This window comes from Anguilla rostrata, chromosome 5, assembly GCF_018555375.3.
Source record: "Anguilla rostrata isolate EN2019 chromosome 5, ASM1855537v3, whole genome shotgun sequence".
Taxonomy (NCBI): domain Eukaryota; kingdom Metazoa; phylum Chordata; class Actinopteri; order Anguilliformes; family Anguillidae; genus Anguilla; species Anguilla rostrata.
In genome coordinates this window covers 51,761,998-51,785,566 of record NC_057937.1, presented here as the reverse complement: position 1 = coordinate 51,785,566, position 23,569 = coordinate 51,761,998, and the positions used below count along the sequence as shown (strand labels likewise).

The following is a 23,569-nucleotide window of genomic DNA, read 5'->3' as shown; positions in this document are numbered from 1 at the left end:
GAATGAACAGTCTGAAGAACACTTTATAGCATGCGGCGTTCCGTTCGCCCTTCCCATTCGACGTCATTTGGAATGGAATGCATCAGCACACAGTGAAGTAATCAGGAACCACATACAGTTTGGGTGGGTGGTAGGGTAAGAGAAGGCTTTGTGTCAGTGTTTAGATGGAATGAAGTTTGAAGTTACTTCTATGGCACAAACTTTGTTCAAATGATGATCACTTTTATCATATGACCAAAAATACGTCCGTTTTTGTTAGATATCTGCATCAGTCAACAGAAAGGTATTTGTTTATTGTAAGCTAGCACCGTAAATGCAAATCGTAAAATAAACCAAATTTCCTAATTGTACACATTTCCAAAGTATGATGACATTAGTATCATTTTATTTCTCCAAAGGACAAGATTTCAAAATGAAATTCATAACTCAAGTTGTTCAAATTCTTACCCCAAGTGACAACCTGTCAGTGTGTTTGCCTGACACATGATCCCTTCCATCTCTTGTGCATATGAATATCAGACACCCTACATATATGTTCACATTCACCACATGTATGGACACATCCCCATTAGTATGGGCATGTCTAAAAACAGGTGCAGACACAAATGGTCATATACACATCTGTGGACATTCCTATCAATTCCTTACTATTTATGCATTCCCTTTTTCAGCTTTCAAAAGCTCCCACTGTTAAAGAGCACGATTGATAAGGGGTTATATTCTTTTGACAATCTGTGTCAATGTGTACAGTTGTCTGCACTGACATATATTATTATGCATGAGCAATTCTACTTAAAAAATATTAAGCCTATAAGTCAGATGTGGACAATATAATTAAAGCCGTCTAGCTCACTGCTTCTGCTACTGGTGTATTTTGCCAGCTTGTGAGGGTAGAGCTCAGATAAACATGAGGGTCACCATTTTATCCTTGGGTCTGAGATTTAGAGTCTTTCCATCTGATTACATCATCTTTCTCCACCCATCTACGCTGATGTTCCAAGCCACCGATGAAGACACACAAAGACACTTTCTGAGTTTTTTTTTGTTTTGCACTTTGACACCACTCTATTCCTGCTCTTTGTTTCTATACTCTTTGTTTCTAGAAACCATTCTGGGTTTGGAATTTAACTGTAGATTCTTGTCATGACCTGACTCTAGCTTAACAGGTGTTCAAACACACCTTTTGTATGCAAGCTGTCTGTTACCATTGCTGGAATTACAGCTTAGCTAAACCGTTAATTAGCACTCATGTCTGGGGAAATCGTGCTAGCTAAGACATTCCACCCATTGTTGGGACCATGTGAGGAATGTGATCGAAGCAAGTCAGTGACACAGACTGAAGACTAAACATGACTGATTCAGTACACAGAACCACTTCCTATGCTTTATTTGTGCTAAGCCCACTAGCAGCTCCAAATGAAGCTGTCAAGGCCATTGAGCCTCTAGATAACCAAACATCTGTGATTTCGTCATGCGTGTATGAAAAGGGCCACCACTTAAGACAAAGGTCACACCACATTACCTCTCTGGCCTCATCGGCTGTGAGGCAACAGGCTGATCTCATGGAATTGATTCATTTGGCACTCCCGCCTGTTTAGTCCCACACCCTTGAAATTGCATGTACTAACATTGCTTAATACCTTCCGTTTACGCTAAAGCTCGTTTTAAATTTGATGTTGAGTTTTCTGGGAATTCAAGCGCAATGAAGGGTCCGGGCATAAACAGCCCCCGATTAGGAATAGGGTGCTTGTATGTCACTCCCTGCTTCTATCTCCATATGACCTGGAACCCAGAGGCAGTGAGAGTATGCACCAGGTCTGCACCCACCTCTTTAGGCAGGCTTCAGAGAGGAACCACCTTGTCTCTCCCCCCCCCTCCAATGAAATAAAATGAAAACTCTCCTTTCAGAAAGAACACAACCTTTCTTCTAGGTCTGGGACCACAGTGATTCTGTAGCGCATAGTCTCTTTGTGGTGTATAATGACTCTGTATTACACACTGTTTGTCTCTGAAAGATTTATTAAAGCAGGAAAATAGTACAATAGTTCCCATTACCTGGCTGTAGGGTGTGTACAGTGCTGCCAAGGGAAAATGCAAATTGGCGGTAGTATTTCAGCAGAGTGAGTCAGTAGAGAGGATGTTTGCCTTTAGGGAGTGGCCGAGCTCCCTGAGATTACGTTCATTCATAGCAGAAGGTTGACAGAGCCCTCTATGGAAACAGCCCATAAGACTCTTTTTATGGAGCTCTGAAATCACTGCCTTGAACTGTCTTGTCTCACTGTGTCGGGAGTCCCACTCAACGTTGCCTGTGGGTATGTTTAGACAGCTTTGGAGACGAATTACCCACTTAGGTTGTCAAAATAAAGTTGTAAAATAAAATGTGTCATCTTAAAGAGCAGTTTCGTTAAGAGGGGCTATCTCTTTTAGAGGGACAAACACTTGGATTCTGTTTAAGTTTTCGTGTGAAGGTTACCATGGCAACATAGGCTTCTCGGTCACCTGGAAAGGTGCCTAGATCACTACCCAGTGATTCATCAAGCTCTGCCCAAAGGCATCAGATATTATTTTTTATTGGCTCAACTTAAGATCTAAGCAGTTATCTTTATCACATGACCATCTGAGCCCATGGCTGGAATATATCTGTGGGAGTGAAAGGTGTAATAAATACAACTATAGCTGAATCATTCTGTCAGTCAAAAGCAAAGGAAATGCTTCACATTGTGCCAGACACTAAAAATAGAATGTGTGATTAACTGATTAAATATTACATTTAGTTCTTGGTTAATAGAGCACTAGTATGTGGTTACAGGATGTTTGCTCATGAGAGTACCTTCCATAGCTAATCCCTACTTAGCTACATCTTAGAATATCAATGTACAAATGTAACATGTGCCAACTAATTAATTCCTGCCTGCTACTACAGAATAATCAACATTCGCCTTTAGCTCAAATTGATATAAGTGGTAAATATTTACTTGATTTGTCTCAATTTTCCCAGAAGAGGAGGAATTAAATCACATAAAAGAAAGGCATTGGTTGTCCAACTCCAGCCATAGAAAAACTATTCAGTTTGGAGATACTACAGACAAAGCATCGCCTCCCTCTAGTACAGCTGTCATCTAACAGCTCAGCAACAGGCACCACCATCTGTCACCAACCCGTCAATCGCTGCTCCGCTGGGACCGGAACATTCCTTATACCCCGGCTCTACTGTTCTGCGGCCTCTCTCTTCTAAACACGGCGACCTCTCCGCTGTCCCCGAAATGCAGGGTTGCTCTCTGCATTTCCCCGGCACCCTCGTGAAGAGCCGCCACAGCTATCCCAAGCATTGTCCAGATAAGCCTCAGCCACGTCAGGCAGGCGGATTCGGCCGTGGGAAAAAGAACAAATGGTGGCGCTGGGAGAATAACAGCAGGATACCGCGAAGAGAGGGGGGACAAAACAAAGCTGAGACAGAGCCACTGCCTCAAGATCAAGCGGCTCCGGCTTTGTTTACCTGAGTGGTCACAGTTTCCTGTGCTCACTGAATACCATAAGCATTGGGGCTTTAACCACATGTTATATCCAGTGATACTGTCAGGACGTACTGGTGGACCATGAGAGGGTTTGAGATGGGTTGCGAGATACTTCTGGAAAAGTAGTGTTTTGTGGACACCTGAACATCGCACCCATATGTACTTGTTGAACATCTCATTCCAAAAACCATGGGCATTAATATGGAGATAGACCCCCCTTTTGCTGCCATAATAGCCTACACTCTTCTGGGAAGGCTTTCCAGTAGATTTTGGAACATGGCTGTAGGGATTTGCTTCCATTCAGCCACAAGAGCATTGGTGAGGTTGGGCACTGATGTTGGGCGTAAGGCCTGGCTCACATTCTGCCACACCCAGATTTATCGGTCAGACGGCCAGATAGTGAAGCGTGATTCATCACTCCAGAGAACGCATTTCCACTGTTCCAGAGTCCAATAGCAGTGTGCTTTACACCACTCCAGCCGACGCTTGGCATTGCGCATGGTGATCATAGGCTTGTGTGTGGCTGTCCAGCCATGAAAACCCATTTCATGAAGCTCTTGACAAACAGTTCTTGAACTGATATTGTTTCCTGAGATAGTTTGGAGTGAGTGTTGCAAAAGAGGACAGATGATTTTTACGTGCTTCATACTTCAGCACGCAGCAGTCCCGTTCTGTGAGCTTGTGCGGCCTACCACTTCGAGGCTGAGCTGTTGTTCCTCCTACACATTTCCACTTCACAATAATAATACTTACAGTTAACTGGGGCAGCTCTAGCAGGGCAAAAATTTGACTAGAAGTTTTACGACTGCTGAAGTTTCATTATCCCATACCACTCTGAGCTTTACAACCTGTTCAAACAGGAATGAAAGCATTGTTTAAAAAAAGTATTTCCCATTTTGTAAATGGATACCTTTCATTTTCTGTCATAGGCTACACACTGTGAATGATACGCCTAAAATCGTAAGCAAAGGTAATAACGTTTACTGTCATTCATGATGATGCTAATAAGCACCTTCAAAAGTTAAACACCTTTTGAATGCTTGGAACAGCTAAAGGATGACTGTGCTGCCAAACACTGCAGCTTTCAGCCAGTTCAGCATCTCTTTCTAAACAAATATACTCCCCACTCATTCTTCCAATGCCTCAGGCCTGAACAATTGAGGAAATATGTTCATTCACAGACCTGCGTTAAATAAAATTAGACCGGATTTTGAGGGAGGCCCAGAACACAAAGAACAGAGGAAGTAGAACCTTCTGGAAATAGGTGACGGATGCACAAGGAAGCACTTTAATACAGACATTGCACAGTCACACTGTCAAAGTCAAAGCACAGCCTAGGATGAAAAGCTTCCAATGAGTACAATAACTGCTACTACTACTACTAATGCTATTGAATTTGGAAGATCAGTTTATGCAGGACAAATATTTAATGAAATGAATGGAATGAAATTGTTATAAACCAGAATGTGTGACTACACAGACAGCACGTGGAAAAGTAGGTGTTTGAAATGGATGAACAAACACAATTCATAAGGGCAGTGTGCAGAACCTGCTGTTGAAAGATATAAATTCCCCTGATAAATCTGGCTGAACCCTGTCTGTCCTTTTCGAAAGTCAGAGTTCAAAGGTCACACAGATTTATCAAGTTCTTTTTTTTCTACGACTGACCACAGGTGCAGATCAGAGGAACTGGGGTTTTATTTTTTTCGTAGTTTCAGAAACACCATGAGGGTCAGGCTTTTCTTTTCCAACCAGTGAATTTGAATTTGGCCCAGTAGACCTTAAAAAATACAAAAGAAAAAACGATGAATTCAAACTGACAGCACCAGGGGCTGGGGGGAGGGTGGTAATCACTTTAACGTACCCTCTCACCCCAAAACCTGCCCAACAAATATGCAAAGCAATCAATAGCTCCTGGTAACCGTTGCAGAAGCCACCTGCCTCTCTACAGGCCACATATTTCAACTACCCTCATATTGTTCACATCTATGGAAATGTTCAACAGTAGTCGCAATGCGACATTCTACAGGATAAGGCATTACAATCACATGACTGTCACATGACCTGCAAGAGATCTGTCTAAAACCAGTATTACCACAAAAGGATCCAGTTGTGAGTTTCTTTGTCTTGCCCCCTAAAACAAGAAGGCCAAAGACGTATGGGTCCTGCACATATGGGATTCCCATCTGTCCAACATGTAATGTCATCATTATGTCTCTGGTCTTGAGTCACCTCTCAAGAGTCAACATTGACAAAGAAGGTCAAAATGCATGGGGCTCAAAGGAAACAGGTGCAGTTTGCATTCAGCTGCGAGGCCTTCAGCTTCCTGCGTGATACAGGCTGGGAGATGTGTGTCATTTGTGTAGTGAAGCCCTGACCAATGTCTGAGGTACAATATATCACCAGAGAAAGAGATTTTTGTACAATGAATGTGCCACACCCTGGTCTCTCCTCATTAAGCATAGTTTTTGACAGTGAAATGAAGCAGGAACTCTACAGCTCTTAGTTCAGGCACAGATTTGCATCCAGCAGGAAGACAAACATTTTGCCAAACACTTAAAAACTCGTATTCAAATGAGACTTTGAATGGGCACATACTGCTTTTACTTCTGCTCCAAATCTAAAGCAGGATTAGCCTGAGCGCGGTGCAGCATATAATTAAAACTTTCACTTCATGAATAAATCACACCCCAACGTGATTCTAAGACTCATAGGCTTATTGGATTGAGGGTAAAGGCGTGACGTCGTCTGCAGGCCCACCCGTGGCTGATCTCGGATCAGCCTCGGTGGTCCACTTCGCCATAATGCCACTCTGTCTTCCTCCTTCGCCTTTCAGATGTGCTATTGTGCGCTGCAGCCAGGATAATTACTTCCGCTGAGAATTATCCGCAGGATTAAATGTCAAAAGAGCCCAGTGAACTCCTGCCAGAGACACAAGAGGTAGCTGCCAAGAAGATACGTTCGGGGCGGCTGGCAAGGCCCGTCCACAAGTGCTCTTCTTCTGAGCGGGGCGGAAGGATCCGGGGTTTGGCAGGCCAAAGCGGGAGAGGTGCATAGCAGCACTGTGATGTAATCTGGCCACCCCCGCAGAACCCCCACGTTTTCTGTGTAAATAACAGTGACCCCCCCTCCCTCCCTCCCAGCCCCATACTCCTCTGTCAGCACAGCTCCCTCATGTACACACACACCTCTTATGCTTCCGCCACAGGCAACGGCCCTTCACGAGACACACACGTTGACACACACACACACCCTCTCCACTGCGCGTCCTCCAAAACAACAGCCATCAGATCCGAGGGCCGGGCAGGGTTGAGTCATTGCCCAACTCCATCCGATGAAGCATCATCACCCTTCCCCCGGGGAGATGAAAACTGAAAACACTAAAGCGCACAGCAACCTCCTGTTCCCTGGCCCCGCATTACTGCATGGGCCCTGCTGCCAACAGCTGGATGCCATGAGGTCTGCGGCTATTTTCACCCTCTCTTACCTCCGAGCACACATATACCAGCCTTCCAATACTGTCACTAGAGGGAGAGATAGAGTCTTCCATCTTAAAGACGTCACTTTGTCTGCACCATTTATATTTTTCGGCCACAGCTAAAGTATTTTGACTTACATGTGCTGAACTGGATTAGTGATGGCAGATCACACAGCCAGTAGGCATAGTGAGGAAGCACATCCACTGCAAATACACTAATAAAAATAGCATTTCTGAAAGCTTCTCAATTTACAAGAGCATGTATCTCTACAGTGGGATGGAGGTGGGAGAAATAAACAATTAATATCTGATATTAAACAATTACATTTAAGCAAACTATGGCCTCTGCCAGACCAATGCGGATTTAAACTCCTCGCCTTCCTACAACACTGTAAAACGTGCTTCACTGACTTGCTGCATGAAGCACAATCTGGTTTTATGTTTCCTAAACAGTTCATTGACAATCCCACACAAAGGGTCCAACATGCAAATGTAGCCTGGTAAAGGGCTTTTGTGGTTTGACCCCAGGAAAAGTCACAGTGAGAGCCGTGTGCTAGTTTTATACTTGAGAAGTGCATGGGCGGGGAATGCCAGAGCGCCCACTCTCTCCAGCTCAACACCATCTTCTGTCATGTCCACAATGGAGTGCTCTGTCCACACGACACCACCCCTCCCACACAAAGCAGGGCCCGCTGGTGTTTACCAACAACACGCACGGTTACCAGTACCCAAAACCAGCCCCACACGGTACACCAGGCGTCCTGGGGAGACACCGAGTCTGCTATATTTGCAAGGGTGTCTTGCCTCCTAGATTGACATAACATTACTCTCTGACCTATCCGATGCTTACTGTGTGACCCAGACTTAATGTGTTCATGGCTATGAACTGCTACATCATGAGTATTATCCGACCTGTTTTGTAGTTGTTCCAGTGACCTTCGGTATGCACTTATTGTACGCCGCTTTGGATAATAGCGTGACACAAATGTAATGCAATGCTGGTTTTGTGCTCGCCTTACAAAAGACAACCAATATAGACCCAAGATATCAGACGTGGCGAGATACCTGTGCGTTCGTTTCAGTCAATGAATTCCGGGCAGAGCAGAAATGAAAACCAAAGACCAGGCATGGGGATCACAGGAGGGGGGTGAAAGGACTAAACAAAACCAGGATTTTCATGTTGCACATCTTTTAATAGAACATCCTAATCTGTACAAGTTAAAAACACCATATTGAGTAACAAACTGAGGAAACCCGGGCAAAGCTGCAGCTGGAACAGTCTAAATAGGGCTAAACAGGGGTCGTGATGCTCCGCCTTGTCGTCGTCTTATTGACTTTCACCAATAAACCGCTTCAAAATAAGGCCAAGTGAGCCTTACGACTGCATGTGTTTATTTTTGGTATTTGCCCCGTAGGATGAAGAGAGCAAACGAGCTGTGCATTAATGTGACATCCAAGGCTCCCCTCAGTACGCCGTTGTGACTGACAGGTTAACGGATGAACTTTGAAAGGCGTCGGCGCGCGTCTTAAAGGAACAGAACCGCGCGGTGCGCTGCAGTGCGGCAGCAAGGCGCTAACTCAGAACTTCAACACACATTCCCGTCTCAGTGTGCAGCTAGAGAAATCAAAAAATTTAAAACGTAATTAAACAGAAACTGACCCCTTTCACCCTTCCCTTCCCGCCCTCATGAGAAGTCGTTGGAGGTTAAACGGAGACTAGCGCCTCTGGTTTAGCCTGGGTTCACACCTCTGCTCCCCACACCTGAGATCTCACTCTACGCATTTTCTGTTTATTTCGGTTTCGCTTTTAATTTTTCAGCGTAACGTTCCGTTTCTACTTTGTGTTTCACACAGGACGACTCTCCTCCCGCGTGTAAAAGTAAAGCACCACACGGAGCACTGGGAGTGTATCACTTTCAATAGCAAAAAGAAATTTGGCAATAAACTTTGAATTTGCTAGCAAGCGCTTGGGCAGTACAGCAGCTGGGGGGCCGATATAACCCTCGAGTCGCTGGGTTCCCCCCCCACACAGTATAGATCTTACAGCAGAGACTGCTACTCATCTCCGGAACACAGAGCACAGTCCAATATATAGTTCAAACCAGATTAAAAAATAAAATAAAATAGAACAAAACTACTATAAATAACTTCTGAATAAGAGAAAAGTCTGAAAAAGCTTAACTTTCTTTCCATTTAACGGATTTAAAAAAATAAAATAAAAATAAAAACGCAAGGCAACCCCAAAGTTCTTCACAACAGTTCCGTGCTGGACTTCCACACATTGTTTTCTAGGCATAAAAAACCCTGAGTAACCTGATGTCAAGTCGAACGCTGGACTCGCTCGGTTGGATTCGCGTCGGCCTCTGGAATGTGGTGGTGGCAGACCGATTCCCGGAAGAGGCGGCTGTTCACGGCAGTTTACTCTGAACGCAGTGGCCCGAGTGGGCGCACATCACATCCTGTTTCTGCGTCACAATTACGATAAATCTGTTTATAGTTGTATATTTACAGCGTCGTAAACGACCGTCATATATTTTTATTTGGGGGGTACGGGTTTTTACTCTGCTGTACAGAGGGAGTATAATAACAGAGGGAGTGGAGGTCATGCAGTTAAAACTTTAGTGGTGTTTGGCGAGAGGAGCGGTGGCTCTCTCAGCAGGCTGGTCTGGTTGGCTTCAGGGTCTCAGAGTTGTGGTGGTGGAGAGCGTCCCCACGTTACTGCTGTTTGCACTCTGCTGGCTGGGGTTCTTTCTGCACGAAACACAGAGAGAGAGGCACTTCAAATGTGTGGTAAAAACACTGCGTGTGTGTGTGTGTGTGCTAGTGTGTGTGTGCAAGAGAGATAGTGTGTGTATGTGTGTCTGAGGAGGGGGAGATTGGGGATGGAAAATGGCATATTCCAGAAGAGGGCGCGCACACACACACACACAATAAAGGCAAATAAGAGGCCCATCGGGCAGAGAAAAGGACTCCACTACACTAAAAATGGTGAAACGTCAAAGCAAAGGACCTTCCTCTCTTCTCAGTTTCCCCCTCCTCTTCTGCAAAGCTGGTGAGCAGCTGTATAAGGCCAGACTGATTAAGTGCGCTACAGTGAGCCAAGCCCCACCCCCTTCAAATGTCACTGCATGTGGACCTCCTGCAACCCTTTGCCCGGACACATTCCCATACCCCCAGCCTGGGTAACCATGGTAACAGCTGGGAAGAGGAGGAGCCTTTAATAGAGAGGCTGTCCTTCACTGTTCTTTTATTAACACACTAACTATACTACAGGGAGAGAACCAGCAAGACATCAGGGCCGGGTTACATTAGAGAGCACGTACTACTGTTAGGAACACCACTATCAGGAAAGAGACAGCAGCCTGGATTCAGTCAACATGTCCTTAACTTCATCCCACAATTAAAAGCAAGGGCACGTTTTTGCCCCCCAAAAATTTAATTTGGAACCTTCAACCATAACCAAAATAAACTTGAGAAACTATGTAAAGAAAAAAAAAAATTATTTGGAAGTCACAGTTAAACACAGATGCTGATTGAATCCAGGGAAGAGAGGAAGGGACAGAGTTTGAGGGGAGAAGGAAGAAGAGAGATGGGAAGATGGAAAAAGGGGGAGGAGAAGGAGCAAGAGCTGGAGGGATACAGAGGAAAGGGAGAGCTGGGGAGAGCAGGATAGGGGTAGAGGGATGGAGGGATAGAAAATGAAAGAGGGATGGAGCAGAGGAGGGTCCATCTGTTTTCTCCCTTACCTATAAATGCATGGGGTGGGAATGATTTATGCCTGTAATGGAGGTAAGGAGGGGGAGGCAGGAGAAACAATCATAGCCAGAATTAAACGTCACACAGAGCACAGAGCAGACCTGGGTCAAATACGTATTTGTTTTGGATTCAAATACTTTTATACGCTTTAATGATCTTGTCTGGTGTTTTGCATCCAATGAAATACTCTCAAAAAGTGCAAAGCCCGCCTTCTGGTCATATTGGCAGGCTCAATTACACCAGGCAAGATCAACAGAGCACAGAAAAGTATCTGAATCCAAAACAAATACGTATTTGACCCAGGTCTGGCACAGAGCGACCAAACGCTACCGAGCCTGGCCTCCCCCCCCGTCCCCCATCATGCACCCCTATACACACCAGCCACCTACTCACACTGCAATCAATTCCCCATTCTGACTTCAGAACCAAAGGCTCTGGCCTACATCAGTAACTCTACAGTTGATTAGTGATGATTAGTGCTTCCCTGCTTTGTACAGTCTGTTGAGTCATTGGGTTTGACAGGAGAGAGCTCACACTGGTTTATACCGGGTTAGTTTAAGGCCCTGTTAGAGTTTCGCTTCACAAACTGACCTTGGGGTCATAATCTCCCTCCTCTTCATCGCCATCCTCTTCATGGTCCTATCCACATTAAAGAAAATCATTACACACATCCCAAACAACTCAACCTTCCAAAAACATGTGGTGTGATGTGTGATGATCTGTGATCAGGACTGTAGCTGTGTGCTCAGGACTATGATCATGAGTATGAGTTTGACTGCATGTGATCCTGATCATGAATATGAGTGACCATGACCATCTGTGTGACGATGTGACCGTGCCCCACCTCTTCCTCCCCTTCCTCCAGTTCTTCTTCTTCAAACTACAGGAAAACCAAAACAGGTACATTAAAAAACACAGTTTCCCATGGTTCCTAGCATGTTTTTATAACAGACACAGGGACGTGCGGGGGAACCTACGCTCTCGTCGTCCTCCAGCGCCTCCCCGGTGAAGTACAGCACAGCTCTGGGGACGATCCGCTCACGGAAAAAGTGGCCAATCTCAAAGTCTGTGGCTAATGTGAACTCCGAATCCTCGTCCTGGCAACATAGCAACACCAATGACCTGACATCACTGAATAGGGGTACACTTACCCATCACACAGCCGAATACCTTTCACATCCCATCAAGGTCTCATTCCCTAAATCCAAGGCCCCATAGAAACTTTAAATTAGCTGATATTATGCAATATCCCTGGATCATCTATTCCAGCCTCAAATCAAACCAAATTCATTTAGAAAAGTATGTGGATTCTGAACCAGCTTTCAAGATGACTGGATAAATCTCTCAAAATATATATTTTTTTATTACAAAAAAAAAACTCAGACTAATGATATTATTTGGAAGTGAGGAATCCATTATACTTTTAAATATGTCTCAACTTACCATCTCGCCATCAGATGAAACTGGGGGGGGGGGGGGGGGGGGGGAGAAAAAAAAAGTCACTTGTGGGTAGGGTCAACACCAAGAGACTGCAAACCATATATATACAAAATCAACTGAATGTCTTCTTATTTCTGAAGCCAGAGTTTCTTATGACAGGGTTATGCCCCCATGAAGAATGCGACAGACATCGTCACACTGAAAATTACCCGTGCAGCAAGAATGCAAAATGAAAGGAGTAGCATCCCTGTCACACGCTTTCCCAGTCAGGGAGCTGGTGCTGCCGCATTCTTCCGCGTCCGCCTCACAATGAAGGCCAGTGAACTGGCAGAGAGAGTCAGCACTGCGGTGAATGGCATTCCTGTGCTACCAGCCTTTTCTCATGAATGACACCACTTTAAACCACAAGAACCACACATCACACCGCATGTCAGAGAACAACCGATGCACACATCTCACACAACCGAATAACCCAAACCACTCAGTGATAACACTTATACCTTGTCTACAGAATTGCATCCAATTGGGTTACCAATTGAGTTGATTTCCTTTCAGGCGGAGACACGTTAACTGCCCCACATCATGGAATATATATTTTTACACAATTTTTCATATTTTTTAATTTACCAAAGCCATACAACCAGTGAATTAACTTTCAGCTTGTCTACTATACAAATCATCGGGTTTCCAAATCAGAGCCTAAATTTCCCTTCAGTGGGATGAGTCTTCATGGATTAGCTCTAGAATACAGGCAGCAGAACCAGGTTACCTCACACGGATCAGGACCCCCACACTGCCTGCAATGTGCAGTTTCGGAATTTAAAACTGACCTTGAACACGAGCAGTGAAGTTGCTCAAGGGGAGGAGAAAAGTTGCCAGGCAACCCCTGTTCTATACTTTCACACAGTTTCAGTGAAAAGCCATAAAGATCTCTGAATTCTAAATTTTATCTTTATCATTTGACTTCATACCACACATGGCAAACAGAAACATAAAAGTATGCCAAATTCGGTGACACACACTTGGCGCTGTAACAAACGTAAACCAACACTGTAAACTACGCAAACAATTTCCTATAGTGCGGGAAATGACCCAAATCAAGCCAAAACCTACAAAACCGGTCTTTGCATAATGCGTTCACATGCTGAATCACGCTTCTCCTATTCACTTCTATTAAAGAAGCCAAATCCCACCTAGTTCAGAGTGTGGTTGAAGCATTGTCCTCCATCTGAGCAAGCGCACACAGACTGACATCTGACTGACCACAAACTGGTTCTACGGCCAACCTCTCAAGACCACGGTGTTCTGTCTCTATCAGACATGATCAGGAAATGGTCTGGTTTCAGATTCAGGATTAGTTCTTTGGAAGCACAAAATCCAGGGGCTGAGGGGGGGGTTTTTTTCCAGAGCCCAGCTATGGCTAGTGAATCCTGCACCATGGGAACACGGCATCCTTCTAAATATCCCTCTGTGCCCAGCCTTTGCCCAAGGCAGCAACTGACCCGAAAAATGTTTCACTAATAATAGCCAAGACAATATTCAGCAATAACTGTTCACACCAATGAATTAATTGATGTCACAATGTGACTGGGAGACAGTGAAGTGTAAAAGTTAATAAGATATGGAGAGGTTGGTCCTGAATGTGCTATGTTAACAGGGGGGGGGGGTCTGCTAACAGACAAAGAAATACCCTTATTTCACCCCAGTGAAATAACACAGTGCTGATGGGACTAAGCTCGCAGATCAGCTTGTGTATAAAGAGATGTCTCTCACTGCGACACTTCACAGAAAAAAACTGGAGGTGGGGGGGAGAAATCATATGAACGATTAAACTTGGGGAAGGGACTCACTGCTGCAGCACATTCAGGGAAAAAGCTCTAAAAATGTCCTTCGCTGCATTTCACAGACGAGAAACACAGTTCACACATCACTAACAGGGCAATGGCGCCACCTGCTGTACGGGCTGAAAACCTGCAGGGTGATCACTCCTCTCTACACCAGGTGACTAGCCAGGCCTGAGAGTCAGGGGCGCTACAGAGCACCACCAGTCTGTCGAAGCACCCGTGAGTTCAGTGAGCGTGCTGCACCTTTGATGGGGTTGAAGAAGTTGAAGAAAGAGTCGTTGGGCACTTGCTTGGTGATGGTCCTCACTGTGCCGCGGCCCTTGTGCTTCTGCTTCTTCTTGATGGTCTTCACTGTCACATCCTTCCCTTTGTGCCAGTCGATTTCACAGCTGGGGGGGGCAGGGGGGAGCGGGGTACAGTTAGCTCTTCAGCAACAAGGGAACAGCTCAGCTCTCAAGTCGAGCACAATAAGTTCAAACCACAAATGATTCTCAGATGACATCACACTGCACGCTTTGTGAAGTATTTATTTTCCTTTCTCCTTCCCAATTTGGATTTGGCAATCTTGCCAGTCGAGCTGCCACAGCGACATCTACACCTGCACGCTACAAGCACTGCAGATGATGCGTGTGCATGGCCGTGATGCACGTGCAAGTGAATCAGAGACTAATTCACACACTACAGTCCACACCATACAACAGGAGAAAGCAGGCACCAGCTAAAGGGCAGGTATGTGCGCCAATGAAAATGGCAGGTTTTCAACCACGGAATGCCGGGCCAGTCATTTAAAAACAGAAGGGTACCTGGAGGACCAAAAGTCAATGTAAACTCACCCTACCCTAGTTCCCTTTTCATAGCTGGCTACTGACAAAGCTTGGGCAGGACCCTGTGATGACAGGGCTGCTCAGCTCACCCTGCTCTTGTGAGCCACTCGAGCCCCCCCCCAGTATGCATGCTCCCCACCCCCTTACGGAGTGAAAGCCCGCCTTCTCACCCTTCACAGTCCACGATCTCCGGGCCCTCGAAGGAGAAGGGGTCGGCCGGGTCAGGCTCCGACTTCATCTTGTACACCTTCGTCAGGACGGTGTTTTTGAAGAATTGGTTGGGTTCAAAGTGGAACTCTAATGTAAAACTCTGCCAAGGAAATAATAAAAGCCATTCATACCACTTAAACCGTCATATTCCATACCCAAACAAGTTGGGGCATGGTTGTTTTTTTTTTCCTACACTAAATAGGTTTTGTTGGTGATACTTACCATGGGCTGGTCTGGCTCTGAAAACTTCACTTTGATGTCTTGCAAGTGCTTCAGGATTGGCTCATCGTGCTCCTGGAGAAACGGGGTGACAGAGGCAGGCGGTGACTCATAACTTAATGTCACAGGCTAGCCTGCAGGCAAAGCAGGGAGGTGAAGGCACTGGGAGCACATGGATCAGACACACGTGCCTGCAGCTGCCAGGCCTGCCTGGGGGAAACTGACCCACTCTTCAAAACTACGCCGTGATTCAACATCCCCGCCACGCATGCGCGCACACATGCCTAACCTAGCCTATAAATACCCATCACCCGATATAAAAAAACACTCTAAGAAATAAAATCCAGTCTCTGACAGGCCCAGAGTCTAAAATCAGCCACTCTCTATGTTCAATGTTCATTGTTTATGTTCATTATGATAATGAGGAGTCCTACTTTCTCCCTGTGAATGAGGCATGATATGATTCACTCTCCTTACTTTACTTTTCAACACTCTTGTCCTCTCTACCGTACTCAGATGTCAGGCAGTGCATTTTTGGAATGTAAGGAGGGCAGGGCTTTAGATGGAGGAGGTGGAACATTGTTTCCAAAATCTAGCGCTCTCTCTCTCGCTCATTTCTGCAAACTTACATACTGCACCTTTAAGTATGTCTACACTCCACCGGCAGCAGATCACTAACACTTATCTAGGAATGTTATTAGGCAGGTCTGCCACTGTTGCTCACAACAGTCTGGTGGATGTACTTACTGTACTCTTGCAAGTCACTCTGGAAGAGTCTGCTAAATCAATGACCCACCTGAAGCAGGTCATTAAGCATGTCTACACTCTTGAATATGACCCACCTGCAGCAGGTCACTAAGCATGTCTACACTCTTGAATATGACCCACCTGCAGTAGGTCACTAAGCATGTCTACACTCTTGAATATGACCCACCTGCAGTAGGTCACTAAGCATGTCTACACTCTTGAATATGACCCACCTGCAGTAGGTCATTAAGCATGTCTACACTCTTGAATATGACCCACCTGCAGTAGGTCATTAAGCATGTCTACACTCGTGAATATGACCCACCTGCAGTAGGTCACTAAGCATGTCTACACTCGTGAATATGACCCACCTGCAGTAGGTCACTAAGCATGTCTACACTCTTGAATATGACCCACCTGCAGTAGGTCACTAAGCATGTCTACACTCTTGAAGATCGTTAACCAGAACTCCGGGATTCCCTTGGGGTCCTCTTCTGCCACTGGCTCCTCTTTCTTCTCCTCTATTGTGGCTTTTTTCTTCATCTCTTCCTGTCAGGACAACACCAGAGACAGGCCTGCTCGCTTCAAGTGACCAATGAACCAGAGACACACCCACTCAACTTCAATTATCCAAAGAAGCGAGGACATGCAAAATCATGTCAAATGGCTAAATAACCAGACACACAGACATCAACAAATGCACTGATTCAGAACAACTTGCAGGGCTCACATCTTTACATACTACCCATTCATGCAGCTGGCTGCTTATTCAAGCATCTGGTATTTGTGACCGCATCCTCCAAATCGCAAAAACAGTGAACATTCTTTTCACAACGCATGTATTCCACATGCAGATTTATTTTTATTTGTGGTGCTTGAAAAGTTTAGTAAGGGCAAGAGTAGAGTGTTTCTCATAATGCCATTCCAAAAAAAAACAACCAGGATAACCGGTTTGGGATAACCGGTTACAGCTTTGGGAAAGCATGTTAACAAAAGGAAAAATAAGTACAGGAACCTGGTAGGTAGACTGTCACATGACCCATTACTCACTGCAAGCTCCTCCCCCTCCTCTCTGTCACTGGGCCACTCGCACTCCTCATCTGTGGGCTCCACCGCACCCGTCACCACATCCTTTCTCTGGACACCAGACACGCAAAGAGAAGAGAGGCATGTCATGGTAGGGGACAACCACCAAACAAACAAATCCAACGAAGACAATACAAAACAGTCAGACAACGATCAAACAAACAAACAGACAAACCACCAAATAAAGCAACAGACAACGACCAAACAAACAAACAGATAAACAAACAGGCAGACAACGACCAAACAAACAGGCAGACAACGACCAAACAAACAAACAGATAAACAAACCACAAAAAACAAACAGGCAACCCATAAAAAATAAAAACCAAACCACTAAACAAATGAAGAAAAAAAAAAGACGACTGTACACAAACTGTTTGACCCTCTAGGGAAAAAAGTTGTATATGATTTTCCTGCCTGAATTCAAATTACAGAGAAAAGGCTGGAAAAAGAAGAAGAAAAAAAAAAAAAAAAAAAAAACAGGCATGAATGTGGTTGCCATATTGGGCATCCTGTTTGGCCCAAGTTTGCACTGTCGGCTTATTCAGTCTGTCCCCAGCTTAGGACCTGGCTACTGCTTGCGTTAGGGGGGGGGGGGAGTCCGACACTGAAATTCCACAACTAATAAAGAGGCCAGGGGGCTGAGGGTTACCAGGTTACAGGTCAGTAATCCCCAGAGGCGACGTACCTTATCGAACAGTGGCAGGTAGAGGGCGGCGTACTTCCTCTCCAGCTCATGCACCTCCTCGTAGAACTGGGCTTCTATGTGTGCGCACCGGACCTGCAGCTGCTTTAAGGCGTTCACTCTCCTCTTCACTGACTTGGGCAAGCTGGAGGAGCAGAGGACACAGGAGGAGTGGGAGGAGTGAACGAGCGGGAGAAACAGACACACCAAAGCCTCACACATCTGGCGCAAGCTCTCCTAGGAGTCCAGCTGCAAGGGGAAAAGGCCAGTATTTCACTCCCTTCTTTTATTCGGCCCCCTTTCCTTCCATTCTAAGAGTTTATGTAAATATCTAGCTCTAAACCCGACTGCCTTAGACAGCTGCGCTAATCTAGCAGGTCTTCAGTGAAAAGTTGCTCAGTAACCGTATCTACACATTTCCCTATAGTCACCTAAGGTGGGCTGCAAGTGAGCCCTGGGCATAGCATTCCCCTGGCGATGGCACCGCGTTGGCGCCAGTCCTCACCTCTCGATGGTGGAAGGTGTGTGCAACACGTTGTCGAGTCGGTCTTGAAGCGCTGCCAAAGCCTGGGGGTTCTGCATAACCTGATCCCCCACTTTACCTGCAGCAATCGTGCACAAAATACACCATTACCTGCAGCAATCTCACACAAACACACCATTACCTGCAGCAATCGCGCACAAAACACCATTACCACCAGCAATCACGCACAAAACACCATTACCTGCAGCAATCGTGCAAAAAAACACCATTACCAGCAGCAATCGCGCACAAAACACCATTACCTGCAGCAATCGTGCACAAAAACACCATTACCAGCAGCAATCTCACACAAACACACCATTACCTGCAGCAATCGTGCACAAAAACACCATTACCAGCAGCAATCACACACAAAAACACCATTACCTGCAGCAATCGTGCACAAAAACACCATTACCAGCAGCAATCTCACACAAAAACACCATTACCAGCAGCAATCTCACACAAACACACCATTACCAGCAGCAATCTCACACAAACACACCATTACCAGCAGCAATCACACACAAAAACACCATTACCAGCAGCACTCACACATAAAAACACCATTACCTGCAGCAATCACACAAAAACACCATTACCAGCAGCAATCACGCACAAAAACACCATTACCAGCAGCAATCTCACACAAAAACACCATTACCAGCAGCAATCACACACAAAAACACCATTACCAGCAGCAATCTCACACAAAAACACCATTACCAGCAGCAATCACACACAAAAACACCATTACCTGCAGCAATGACACATAAAAACACAGTTAACTACAGCTATCACAAACAAAAAAACTCCAACCTGCCGTGGTCATACAATAAAAAAAAAAACACTCATATATACCACAACCACACAAAAACAGTCATTCCTGCCTCAGCCCTGACTAAATGCTCTTACCTGCTGTAAGCACACAAAAAACCATTCATACCATGCGCACAGATTTCCCACCTCCCCCACCACTAAGTATACAAAACACATTAAAGCCACAAACATTCAGAACCAGTTAAAATCATGTGCCAACTTTGGCCAACATCAAATCGAAGGGTATGTGCTGAAACAAACTGAACGACGTATTGTTAACTGCTTATGATGCTGTGCTTTTAGCGACACTGCACACTGTCTATGGCCAAGCTGATCCCTATAGGCTCAAACCCTTTCTGCTCACTTCCAAAACACAGACAAGTGTTTACTTTGTTACTACCTAAAGCAAGTCAGTGTGACCTGGCCCAAAATTAGCCAAAAATGAGATGGCTCGATGACTAATCCCTACAGTAAACAGCGCTCTCTCTCTGCCTGCCTGCCTCCCTCCCCTCCCCCTCTTTCTCTTTCCCTCTCTCCCCCTCCCTCTCCACACTGGAAGATTTTTGCCCTTGAGATGTAAAATCAGGAGCTTCATGAAATTTTCAAAATGACACCTGACACAGCTCCTGGCAGAGGGAGCGGGCACCTCCGCATATCTCAAACAGCAAAGTAGGAGTGGGCACAAACTAATTACCCATATCGGACCATAAAGGACTAATTGGCCACCCTGTGTTTAATATTTCAGAAGCTGCACCTTGAGAAAGAGAAGAGCTGGTTTCATACGGGGTGGGGGGTGGGGGGGGTGTGACGCAGTGGCAGCGCCGCATTTGGCATTCAAAGCAACAAGAACTACTAGACACACCTGGGAGATAAAATAAGCAGTTTTACAGGCAGTCTGTGCACAGCGTTCGGCTGGCCCGTGGCTAGGACTGCTGTTGACACGTACGGGTGGCGGTAATTCCTCTGGGCGAATGTTGTCACTATGAAAAACACTTGCTGCTAGCTGCCTTGACTAATGCGGCAAGTGTCCCCCGATTCCCCACAGACAATGCTCCACTTAACACAAAGCTTGCACTCTCCCAATAGGCCTCTCATTTTCAGTTCCATTTACTTAAGGATATGAGCGATCCATCTTTTGTGTGCGCCATCTACGGGGAATAGCTGCTTAACAGGGACGTGCGGGCGCATCAAAAGCGTGTTCGAAAAGGACTATTCATTCTGTCAGCGTCGGTGCATGAGCAGGTATGCAGAGCACACTGCAGCCGCAAGATCACTACTCCCAGGCTGGTGAAAAAGTGGTGGGGCCTTATTTAAAAACTCAGCAAATACAGTAACAAAGGCAAAAATCTCACCAGTTTTAACTCATTGGCCACAAATGTGGACTGCCAAACTCAAGTGTGTATGACATACATAACAACAGTAGTGCTACGTTATAAACCCCCTGTGCGTAGCTCATAAGTATTGTAATGAACAGGGTCAGATGTCATTTCAGTGCAAACTGTGACTGCCCCTGAAAGCTACTCATACAGTTTGGCAGTTTCTCTTCAGTTCCAAAAGGAGACTACCATCACAACCCTGAAGTTCAAGTGAAAGCCACAAGTAAATCCCAACTGGCTACTGCAAATTTCCTGCTAAATTCCATTTTACTGATTTAATTATCAATGCAAGATTAGCAGAAAATGTAATAAGCAAACTTAATCAAGGCTGAAATCCACAATCACGTGTATTTTACCTCTGGTTTCATTGTTGTCTCCCTCCATTATCGAATTACAGCCAGTCCTCTGAACATACAAGAAATGACAGGAAAAGTTTAGCACACCGGCATTTTCCATAAACTGTTAAAATACTTAAGTAAAGTTCGCTCATTTTTACATTTACTTAAACATTTACTACACGGGAATATCTCACGTCATAATCTAATGTACAGAGAGTAAGAGCAGCTCCATGTGGTAGCTGCAATAAAACAGTGAGTGATGCAAGCTAGCTACGATATGGTGCAAAATACCAACAAGTCTAACCGTGTAGATAAGTGATTCCGCCGTTTTCAATACAAATTTGTAAATGTTAGCTAGATAATCCCAGACAGGTTAGACGCCGTAGCCACAGTAATCGGTTATGAAAATATGATGCCAGTGATTTAATTTTCTTAAAAAAGAACCTCATCCCTACGGAAGAAACTATGTTTAGACCCACTGAGAGCCGTGATCATGAACAGAACGTGCTACGTAATCCTGCCAAGCAACTTACACTAACGCTCAGTGTGTGGCACACTTTTTCCAAGTAAACGTTTTGACGTGTCGCATAAACAAGAGTTGAATATATATTCTGGACTGACAGTTGCAGCGTCAGGAAGCTGTGCTGGTCAACTACATGCAAAGCGCAGTCCGATGACGCATTCCGCTAACTAGCGGTGATGAAATATCTAGCTAGCCTGGACGTGCCGTTTCAACGTTAGCTGACCACCTGGCAACCAACGCAGCACAACCGAACAACCAAGGACGGCCAGGAATGTCTCCTCACATGTGACATGCCCACACGTACAAATCTTAGTCGGTGTCACATTTTCTTAGTAGCAACGTGGGTCCATAATTGTCAGCTAATTTTAGCTAGCCTAGCGACAGCTAACTGTGGCTAACAGATTTTGTTCAAAGGGACAACGCACAGCTAGCGACTGATGTGATGTAGCGAACTCATAAACACGCTAACTAGCTAAACAGGAAACTTACGTTTAGCATGTTTACCCTGTTTAGCATGGTCTCGGCCAGTGTCATTGATAGGCGCGCCTATTTCTTGAACTCATAGCGAACGTTAACTCTCCCTCATGCTGGGATGGCTAGCTCGGTACATCCTAAATTAGCTTGCGAATACGACACGGCATTTTTATTATATATGAGATTTCCCCCCTTGTTTGGACAATAACGAGAAATATTACTGCTTATCCGAATTAAATTAACATATTTTATTGAAAACTATGATACAAACGTATTTATAAAATTACCTTACCTCAGTCTGAGCTGTTGCTTCCCCGTCGGCTCTCACGCGTCTACTTCTAGCTGAGATAGGAGCTCACCACGTTGGATTAATCCTGCGTATCATTGGTCTTGAAACAGTCTCGCGCGCCCTATCACAAGACTCAAATATCAAACAACACCTTACACCATTGGTTAAGTGTTTGTAGTGCAATTTGTACACAGAAGTTTATCCAACCAATGCTGGAGCAGTGTTTGACAGCTTGATAGCCGGTGATATATGTGTGTTCTTCTGCCCAGCTGGGAATTAAAGTATTACGAATTTATGAACCCAGTTGATTTAATCTGCTACACGGTAAATATTAATGAAATATCTTTCGAGGTATTGTTCATTGTATTTATCGCGTTTGTTATTACGTAACTTAGCTCAAGAAAATGCACAGTAATTAGTTTTGACAGGTGGTCATTAAACGCCGATCCTTTAAGAATAGCGCTGTTTGCTTTTCTATTTTTTTTAAACGGATCAACGTGTTAACATCCAACCAAAAACACAGTTAACCTCTGAGAAAGGGATCTGTCAGCTTTTCAGGGTTCTTAAATGTTTTGTTTGGGTCAGACACAAAGTGTATGCCAGCTTTCAATTCTGACCTTGAAATGCACAGCTCAAACTAATGTCTCCTGTTCAAAGAGTGGGGGGCACTATGTCCTTCAGATGCAAATAACCACACAAGGTGTACACACTGTACTGTAATTTCGGGCGCTTGCATACTATGCAAGACTAAAATAACTAAGAAGTGAATCTCCAAACGTGTGTGTTTGGTACAAAGTGCAAAGTTTATGCATGTATCATGATGATGTCAAAGTCCTGAAAGGCACAATATGTGATAGCTTGAAACTATATCTCTGTGGGTTCAATCAGTAAAGGCATTTGCCATGAGCACAGTCTTCGTCGTATAGCACAGACATCCTAGGTTAATGGCCCAGGCCCATGTCATTAGCTGACTGTAGCAGTCTGAAACTATGGGACACAGTTGGCTTTGTTGTGCCCGGGGTAGGCTGGCTTTAAATCACCCAGGATCTGTTTGGTCTGCAACAAAATGATATGCAAGGTTCCCACAAGCCCTGAATGTTCTTTTAGGCTCCCATTCTGAAACATAATGGGAGCTACTGCAATTCTGACACCAGAGGACTGAACAGCTCTCTCAACCATGCATGCTTCATGGACAGCTGTCAGCGGTTCTGTGAAATATGATCACCGAAGGACCTATGAACAGACGGCTTACATTTTCATCTAAGGGATTATGAAGAGTACAGTCTGCTTCAGTTGAGGAGCAATGTGGATTTAGAAAGAATGTTCTGTAACATCTCAGGTTGGTGAACAATGGCTATGTGCATTGAGTTTCACGCCAAGGAACAAGCTATAATGAATCATCCTACCCAAAGAGAAATGTGTT

General features: G+C 45.0%; 1 protein-coding gene across 2 annotated transcripts; it reads right to left on the bottom strand.

Annotated features, from left to right (window-relative positions):
* Positions 1-8,165: 8,165 nt before the first annotated feature.
* On the bottom strand, positions 8,166-22,264 carry nap1l4a (nucleosome assembly protein 1-like 4a). 2 transcript variants are annotated; one of them, XM_064337040.1, is made up of 15 exons: positions 22,150-22,264; positions 20,879-20,927; positions 18,310-18,406; positions 17,808-17,949; positions 17,084-17,170; positions 16,451-16,582; positions 15,290-15,361; positions 15,028-15,167; positions 14,277-14,422; positions 12,193-12,212; positions 11,727-11,846; positions 11,594-11,629; positions 11,341-11,388; positions 10,740-10,771; positions 8,166-9,744 (listed from the first exon to the last, which is right to left on the bottom strand). In XM_064337040.1, the coding sequence occupies exons 2-14, from the start codon at positions 20,904-20,906 to the stop codon at positions 10,766-10,768; spliced, it is 1,074 nt and encodes a 357-aa protein (XP_064193110.1). In that variant the 5' UTR covers positions 20,907-20,927; positions 22,150-22,264; the 3' UTR covers positions 8,166-9,744; positions 10,740-10,765. The 2 variants fall into 2 exon arrangements, with proteins under 2 accessions (XP_064193110.1, XP_064193109.1); XM_064337039.1 differs by lacking the exon at positions 10,740-10,771.
* Positions 22,265-23,569: the final 1,305 nt, after the last annotated feature.

Bases quoted from the DNA above. Each gene is read 5' to 3' on its own strand.
- nap1l4a (XM_064337039.1), bottom strand. From the start codon at position 20,906: ATGGAGGGAGACAACAATGAAACCAGAG. The intron at 17,950-18,309 runs GTGAGGACTGGC...CTGCTCCTCCAG, and splicing joins ACACCTTCCACCATCGAGAG to CTTGCCCAAGTCAGTGAAGA. The intron at 12,213-14,276 runs GTGCAGCACGCT...CCCCCCCCCCAG, and splicing joins CTTCTTCAACCCCATCAAAG to TTTCATCTGATGGCGAGATG.